This window comes from Chiloscyllium plagiosum, chromosome 8, assembly GCF_004010195.1.
Source record: "Chiloscyllium plagiosum isolate BGI_BamShark_2017 chromosome 8, ASM401019v2, whole genome shotgun sequence".
Taxonomy (NCBI): Eukaryota; Metazoa; Chordata; class Chondrichthyes; order Orectolobiformes; family Hemiscylliidae; genus Chiloscyllium; species Chiloscyllium plagiosum.
This window is the reverse complement of record NC_057717.1, coordinates 95,228,761-95,237,983: the sequence shown is the minus strand read 5'-3', so window position 1 is coordinate 95,237,983 and position 9,223 is coordinate 95,228,761. Positions and strand designations below refer to the sequence as shown.

Here is a 9,223-nt window from a genome sequence, read left to right as displayed (position 1 = left end):
TAATAGGTATTTTCTAATCACTCTGTTCAGAGAGATTTCACACATCTTCAGAGTAGCTGGGTCGTGAACACAGCCCCTCTGGGCCAGAGGTGAAGTCTCTACCATAGAACCATGAGAGTCCGTCGGGACAGTATATCTACTTAGCCCTATTTCTTCGACAAGGGAGAACAAAGAGGCAGAAAAGTACATTACAGCAAGGCCAGACATTAAGGGATGGTTTCAGAAAGCACGAGACTCATCCAGCACAGAAACAGACCCTTCGGTCCAACTCATCCATGCTGACCAGACATCTGGAATTTATCTCATCCCAGTTGCCAATATCTGACCCATATCCTTCTAAACCCTTCCTATTCATACACCCATGCAGATGCCTTTTCAATGCTGTAATTGTACCAGCCTCCACCACTTCCTCTGGCAGCTCATTCTATTCACGTACCACCCTCTGCATGAAAAAGTTGCCCCTTAGGTCCCTTTTATATCTTTCCTGTCTCACCTTAAACCTATGCCCTCTAGTTCTGGACTCTCCCACCCCAGGGAAAAGACCTTGGCTATTCATGCCCCTAACCATGCCCCTCATGTGTTTATAAACCTCTATAAAAAGTACCCCTCGGCCTCCGACACTCCGGGAAAACAGTATTCCAAAAGTGGCCTAACCAATGTCCTGTACAGCCGCAACATGATGTGCCAACTCCTATCCTCAATGCTCTGATGAATAAAGGCAAACATACCAAAAGCACTTCTTCACATGATAAAGACCAGTGGAAATCAGAAGCTTTCTCCCAAGAAACTGCTGAGGCTAGGGGCACATAAATTAACAGAACTCTTAACCAACCAATACTTAAGAGATATGGACTGTAGGTGGGCATTTCCACATCAGCCTCAATTTGGCTGAATGGCATAACAGGTGAGGGTTTGATTGTGTTATAAATATGGGAGCAGGAGGAGATCAAAGTATTTTCAAAATAAAACGTTTTATTTCAAATATAATTTCCATCGCCACAAATTTCCCTGTTGTGCAATGTTAAATCTATTTTGAAAAACGGAAGTTAACAGTAGACAAACGAAGGCGGCAATACGTGCAAACATGCACAATCCCTGATTCACAAGTCACTCCTTCAGGTATCACTTCAGGCTTTTTGGTTGTCATCTTATTGCCACTTGTGGGATCCTGCTGTGCCATGATTCTTGCAAAAGTTCCTATAAACAAGAGTGCAGATGGAGAATCCAGTCTCAGATTTATCGTGTGCCATTTTGACCTGGAGTTTGGTTCCTTCGATGTTTCAACTGGGAGTGCTGAATGCAATTATAGGAACAGGAATAGGCCATTCGGCCTTTCAATCCCATTTTGTCTGTACACTGTGTGACACTGATTTAGCAATCCTGATTCAGCTGTGCTATACTGTTGACTAAGTTATTCAAATTGTATCTCTCCTAAGAACAGCCAAGTTTCTCCAACCTTTTGAAGAGAAAGATAAAGACAGGGCAATAAATCATTCCAGAACTACTAAGTCAACCCTCCTTAACTGAAATTTATCAGGTCTTAGCTGAACACTCCTGTTCAAGTCTTATGATAGAGAAAGCTTGTATTTAGAGCCAGTGTCAGAGTCATATAGCATGGAAACAGCCCCTTTGGTCCAACCCATCCATGCTGGTCAAATTTCCCAAACTGAACTCAATCCCGTTTGCCTGCGTTTAGCTCACGTCCTTCTAAACCTATCTATTCATGTACCTGTCCAAGTGTCTTTTAGACATTCTCTCTGTACCTGCATCTACCACTTCCTCCGGCAGATTATTCCATGTAGAAACCACATAGTGCGTGTGAAAACATTGCCCCCCCCCCCTTTTAAATCTTTCTTCTCTCACCTTAAAAATATACTGTCTAGGTTTGAATTCTAGGGAGCAGACCATTGCTATTCATCTTATTAATACCCTTACGATTTTATAAACCTCAAGTTTTCCCTGGAATATACAAGGTTGAGGGGTAAAAGTCTCAGCCTACCCATGTAAGTCAAACCCTCCAGTCCCAACGTCATCCTGGTAAATCTTTTCAGAACCCTTTCCAACTTAATAACATCCTTCCTATAGCAGGGCGACTAGAACTGCACATAGTTCTTCAAATGTGGCCTCACCAATTTATAATCTTAGCATGACATTCCAATCCCTATACTCAATGGTCTGAGCAACGAAGACAAGCATGTTTAACACCTTCTTAACCACCCTGTCTACATGTGACGCAAGATTCAAAAACACTATCTACGTTAACCCCTAGTCTTGCTGTTTGACAACACTACCCAGGGTTCTATTATTAAGTGTATAAGTCTCACCCTTGTTTGTTTAATCAAAATGCAATACCTCACATTTATCCAAATTAAACTCCATCTGCCACACCTCACCTCATTGACTCAACTGAGATCTCTTTGCAATTTATAGTCTTGCAAAGTTTGATGACTTCAGAAATGTCTAAAATTGCTAACGTACACTGGCTGTATAGTCACTGTTATAATGTAGAAAACACAACAGCCAATTATAATAAAGTCACACGAACATGTCCTTCTCTCATACTTGACTTCCCATGGACGACCAAGTTAAAGGAGGGATCACGTTACCAACAATCTCCTCACAACAGCATGAGCGGTGCCTGATAGAATGAAAACCACGACCAGGAAGCTTTAAAGAAAAAAATAATGAAAACCAGCTCTTCCTGTATCCCTTTATTATGAATGAATAGCAATCAATATCATCTCCATTTTACACATTACATTCCAATCTGTAAGACATTCAAGTACAGAGTTACCCAGGCACTTCACCAAATTCTAAAATAACCCCATCCTCTTCCCAGAACTGGAAATCAAAGGCATTGTGTGGGAACCTGTGCAAAACATAGGATAACATCCACATGAAGAACACTCCACTGTGACCACAGTTTAACACGTCGGGCCTGTATCAGTCCTGTTGTGCAAATGTTATAACAAGCCCGTTCAAGGTGCTGCTTAGGATGGTCTCCATTTCAGGCAGAGTTAGTGCACACACTTCAGCAGAAGTGTGGCTTCAGCAGATTCCAGACTGCAGGATGTTCACCGGATAGCTGCTTCAGTGGCAGGCTTTGCTATGTGTCTCTCCAATGAGGTGGAGAAAGGGAATCATCCTGACAGTGACTGTCGAAAACTTCCTGGGTGATTACCACACTCTACGAGGGTCACCCAGCCCCTCCATCCTCTGGCCCAATCAGTTGGACAACCACAGTCAGAGCAGGTTGGAGGATTAACCATGACAAACTGCAAAACGAAGTCTGAGAGCGAGCGCATTCAAGAGCTGGAGAAAATTGATGCTGATCTTTCACCCTCATCATCGCAGCTACTCTATAAACTGATTGGGACTTGGTAAACAATTGTCACGTCCACTGTGTAAAATATTAAATCTAGTGCTTTACACACAGTATTTCTGTGGTATGCGCATGTTCCAAACTAAATCTCCTCCCTAAATAGCTCAAACCCACTGACCCAAACTCCTTTGGCTGACTCGCCCTCTGCTAGAGTTAAAAAAAAACAGAAAATGATGGAATTGCACAGCAGTGCCTGGAAAACGAGAAATAAGAAATATGGCATAAATCGTGCAGCAGCAGTGGCTTGAAGAAAGAGAGTCTACAATTGAAACATCAATCTTGCCTCTCTCATTTCACATAGCACTGGTCGGAGGGTCAGTTGCAGCACAGTGCCAAATTCCAGCCCATCAATTATTATTGAGTTAAAACTCACACGACACCAGGTTATAGTCCAACAGGTTTATTTGGAAGCACAAGCTTTCGGAACGCTGCTTTGGGTAACTACCTGACGAAGGAGCAGTGCTCCAAAAGCTTGTACTTCCAAATAAACTTGTTGGACTATAACCTGGTGTTGTGCGAGTTTTAACTTTGTCCAACCCAGTCCAACACCGGCTCCTCCACAATCATAACTATTATTTAAAGAGAGAGAGAGCGAGATGGAGATAGAGAGCGAGAGAGAGATAGCAGAGTGCTACACTACTAACGGGTCTGGTATCCCTGTGCATGAATCACAAAAACGTAGCACGCAGGTACAGCAAGTAGCTAGGAAGACATTTGGGATATTGGCCCAGTTTTATTCAAATAAATTTAAAGTCAGGAAGCCTTAAAATGACTGTACAGGATGTTGATAAAATCGCACCAAAGTATTATGTACATCTTGGGTCTTATCACTCAAGGAACTTGTATTGGAAACATTGCAGACAGATTCGACTGGCTGATTCCAGAGATGAAGCTATGTTTTTATGAAGAAAGGTGAAGTTGATTGGGTCTGCACCGAGCAGAGTTTAGAAAACAGAGGTGATCATATAGAAATAGAAGATTCTGCAGGCCTTGACAGAACAGATGCCGAGAGGATGTTTTCTCTTCTGGGGGAATCCAGAAGTGGAGGGCACTATTTTAGTAAAAGCTGTCACCCATTTAAGATGAGGCACAGGAGGACAAATTCCCTTACTGAAAGGGTCATTGGCCTTTGGAACTGTGGTCCCCAGCGAGGGCAGTGAAGGCTGGGTCATTGGATACATTCAAGATGGCGCTCAAAAGATTTTTGATTGACAAGGGAGTGAAGCATTATGGGTACAAGCAAGAAAACAAATAGCGTTACTGAGACCACAATCAGATCTGCCATTGTCTTAAGGAAGGGTAAATCAGGCTTGATTAGGCTGAAAGGCCTACTAGTGAAGATCTTAAGAACCTAAAGTGGGTGAGCACAGATCCACTACAGCATTCATGAATTTAAGTCACTCTCTCGAGGGACCCATCAAGAATCGTTTCCTGTAAAACAATGCACTGAACCAGAAACCCAAACATGCAGAAGTGTTTTATCATCATCTGCAACATCTGAACGATTAATGGCAGTTCATTCACTACATGTGTGCAATGCAAATAATTGTGCACAAATACATTCACACACTATATAGACACACATTGCACACATGTGCTTGCACGAGAGAGGCATTGTCCACTACATAACATACCGCAATCTGTGCACTATGCATTTCAATGCGAAATTAAAGCTTTTTAAATAAATACTCTGGTGCTATTAAATGTGCACTCCTTTAAGGCTTCACAGATATATTTGCTAACAACCCGAGCTGGGATCATTTTCTAAAGGGGGTTGACACCCAAAGCTGACTCAGGGCTTGGTCAGTGGTGGGAGATATTTCACAAGGTTTACAGAATTGTTTCCTCCCTGGATGTAGAATCTAAGAGCTGGAAAGCAATGAGGGGTCAGTTAAACTTTCACCTGACCTCAATCTGCCTTTGTTCGGGCTGAACCGTGCCTCACTTCTTGTCCCTTCCCCTTCCTTTTAAGTTTCAATGAAGAAGCCATGGACTATTTTTGGATTGGCCAAAGGACAGCAAGATTCCTGAATAAAGTGTTGGGAAACAAGATGACTGTACACAGCTGACTCCTTCTGCACAGTGGAAAATAAACAGGATTGGTGATGGCGGGTTTGCTAGTGGTCAGGACTTGCCTGAAATTCCTCCCAATGTGAAAAACATCCCCACTCTCATCACTAACTACCTGGGCTTCTCCGTAAATAATAATTAGCTGGCCAAGATAGCAGAGATCGGCAATCCAATAGAGCTGCATACCACTGGGTCGGGGCTTTGAAAACAGAGCAAAGAAATTAAGAAAAATCATCAAAACCACTTGGCGCCAAACAGCAGAACCCCTTTCCTGGTATACAAACAGTGCAAGGGGGAAAAGTAACCTTAACTTTTAATAATACATCCCTAAATTAATGATTTAAACTAAAACTGTAATGTAACCTCACCCAAACCCCTGGATAGAGTCAAGTCCTGATTGAACTCCCAGTCCTGCTCTATAACAACCACCTAATTCATTGTCACAGAATTTTAATCTTCCACTGTCAAATTTACATTATAAAGGTAATCATAAGTGGACAATAATGCTAGGGCAGTGATCCCTCCCCCTTGTACTCCAGTCGGGAGGGACAGGGCAGTGTTACATGTGCCTGACCTTTCCAACAAGGAGTTCCATCCAACAACTTCACAACTAGATAAGGGAGATCATTCAAATCATGATTTCAAACTAACTGATTACAAGTGACAAAAATAAAAAGAGCAATGGATATTACCATTACCTTTCAGTAATTACACAGATGGAAGAATGTTCTTGCCCATGCACCTTCCCACCCACACGCCTAACCCATGATAGCGGAGCACTGACAAACAATTTCAAAGTTGTGTCCTTTGCCTTAAAGCTGTCACCCAGCTCCGTCAGGAATACAGCGAGGGCCCGCAGTGCCACGTAGAGATTGTGTGAGGGCCAGTGATTCCAACCAGCCTTCCCACACATTGGCGGGCAGGTTCATTTCAGGCACAACTTTTTCCTGACATTCTCCCTTGGAAGCACAGATTTTAAAAACAAAGAAAAAAGGTACTGTTGTCCCATCAATTCTGCAGCCCTGATGTCTGCAGGATCCTCACCAACTCCCACCCAAAACTTGTCCCAAGAGTTGGACTTCACCCCCCAACATCTTCTACCCCAGCCCTCCCCCTTGTACTCCAGTCTGGAGGGACAGGGCAGTGTTACATGTGCCTGACCTTTCCAACAAGGAGTTCCATCCAACAACTTCACAACTAGATAAGGGAGATCATTCAAATCATGTCCAGCAGCCAGGACACAAAATTTAAGGCCACCGCTTTCAATATTTGAGGGAGAGGGGGAAAAGAAACATAATTAGACCTGCAGGATTAGATCTCGGAACATCAGATTGAAATAAAACCACAATCCCGTGAAATAAAATTGAATCCAAAGGATTCGACCGTCCCAATTCTCCCTCTCATATTGGACAATTAGAGGCAGTACTAATGGGGGTTTGATGACACAGGTGATGATTTGTTTTTGCGCTGTAATTATTAAATAAAAAGAAACATCATATCACGATCAGAAATTATTTCAGGTTACTTGGTGGGGTAGTATCAGACACCTAGCTACAGGTTTGGGGCTGCAGGGTAGGGTTAGAGTTGGAAGAGGAGAGGGAAAATATAATCCCAGGAATGCAAGAAGGATATTGCTTGATTCAGTTGTACATTTCAACCTCTGCTAAGATTATCCGGTGCATGCCTGCTGCACAGCTCCTGTTCCATGGCATTCTTGAAGCATCTAGATATTATGATTTCCAGGTGGACGGGGTCGTCTGTAGTGCTTTCCGTTGTCTGGTTCCTTACTCCACCAGACAGGAGTTTCAGGGATTGGTCGGACTGCTTGCAGAGGGGTGAATTGGATTTTCCCATCCAACAGTCCTGAAAGTTCGAGTGGTTTTCTGGTGTGGGTTAGATGCCATGAGTGTTTACTGTAGTCTGTGAGTGAAGACATGGAGCCAATCCAAACACTACAGTCCTTATCGTCTGAATCTTTGCAGCTATGTGTGGGAGAGAAACGAGAGAGAGAGAGAGAGAGAGAGAGGAGAGAGAGGAGAGAGGAGAGAGAAAAAAAGAGAATAGAGAAAAAGGAGGGGGGGGGGAGAGAGGAAGAGAGGTTAAAAAAATGCGAGAATAACAAGGAGGGAGTGGAGGGTGAGAGTGAAAGGTGGTAAAAGAGGAAGACAAGGTGGTGAGAAGGTGTCAGAAAGAGAACAGGCAGGAGAGGTGTGGGTGAATGAGAAAATTAATAAAAAAGAGGATGTTATTTGAAGAGAACAGTATCAACACCTTATAGTAATTGTAACACAAACAAGGTGTTTGCATTTTTATGCACTAAGAATTCACATTGGGAAGCCTTCACTTGATGAGTGCATGGCTCCCGAGACCCAAGGAACTATCCTTCAGCAATTTAACACCTTCAGGAGAGGGACAGCAAGTAGGTAGGACCAGTGAGGTAAGTCCCCACAGCAATGCTAATGGTCAGTCAGCAGCACATGGGGATCTTTAGTTGTTCACATGTTCTGTCTCCCCGTGGGGACCTGTTGCTGTGCTTACATTTTGGGATGTGAGGCAACCAGTAGCTAAATTTGAAAAGTTGGGCTCAACATCAATTAAGTAAAAACAGGATGTATTTCATTATCCCCTTTCATTGACCCAGGTTACCCCAAAGTGCTCCCAGTTGCTGAAGCAGATAGCCAGTGTTGTAAATGTAGGAAAGGTAACTATCAATTTACACACAGCAAACTCACACAAAAGGAGCAATACAATAATTATCAGCTAATTTACCTAACAACATTAGATAAGGGATAGACATTGGCCGAGACAAAGTAAACTCCCCTCTTCTTTGATCATTTACATCTATCCAGAGGTCAAATACAGCCTTGTTTTTAACATCTCATTATATGATGGTACCTTCATCTGTACAACACTCCCCCAGTGTTGGACTGAGGTATCAGCCTGAATCCAATTCTCACACTCCCTGGTGTAGGAGTTGCAATTACAGCCTCTTGATTTAGGAGATGCACATCACTATCCAAGGAACTATCGCAAACTGTTTTCTTGGGAGACCAACATGCATTTGTAACAAAACACGTCGTGGGACAGACTAGACTAAACATAGGGCTATCACTTAGACAGATAACTGCTGCACTGTTGTAGCCATCCTGTTCTGAAGAAAGCAGAATCAAGAGCAGTATCTTACCTCGTCATCCACCAACTTCCTCTTGTATAATGCTTCTTTTGCCAAGTCCTGTTCAGAAAATTAAGAGAGAGCAAAACTGTTCAGAATTGAACATAGGAATTGGGATGGCACGTTGCGGCTGTACAGGACATTGATAAGGCTACTTTTAGAATACTGCGTTCAATTCCGGTCTCTCCGCTATAAGAGGTTGTTAAACTTGAAAGGGTTCAGAAAAGATGCACAAGGATATTGCCAGGGTTGGACGGTTTGAGCTACAGGGAGAGGGTGAATAGGCTGGAGTGTAGGGCTGAGGGGTGACCTTAGAGAGGTTTATAAAACCATGAGGGGCATGGATAGGATAAATAGACAAGATCTTTCCCTGGGGTGGGGGAGTCCAAAACTAGAGGGCATAGGTTTAGGGTGAGAGGGGAAAGATATAAAAGGGACCCAAGGAGCAACATTTTCACGCAGAGGGTGGTACGCGTATGGAATGAGCTGCCAGAGGAAGTGGTGGAGGCTGGTACAATTACAACATTTAAAAAGCATGTAGATGGGTACATGAATATGAAGGGTTTAGAGGGATATAGGCCAAGTGCTGGAAAATGAGA

The 9,223-nt window shown here is 43.1% G+C and overlaps 1 protein-coding gene across 1 annotated transcript in view; it reads right to left on the bottom strand.

The window, feature by feature from the left end:
- Positions 1-4,085: 4,085 nt before the first annotated feature.
- The window catches only part of cc2d1a (coiled-coil and C2 domain containing 1A), a 79,563-nt gene continuing 74,425 nt past the window's right edge, over positions 4,086-9,223 (bottom strand). The window contains exons 28-29 of the mRNA XM_043694794.1: positions 8,637-8,684; positions 4,086-7,434 (exon numbers count right to left, since the gene is read on the bottom strand). Coding sequence (XP_043550729.1) covers positions 7,414-7,434; positions 8,637-8,684 — 69 coding nt within the window. The 3' untranslated portion in view covers positions 4,086-7,413. The remainder of the gene's footprint in view (positions 7,435-8,636; positions 8,685-9,223) is intronic.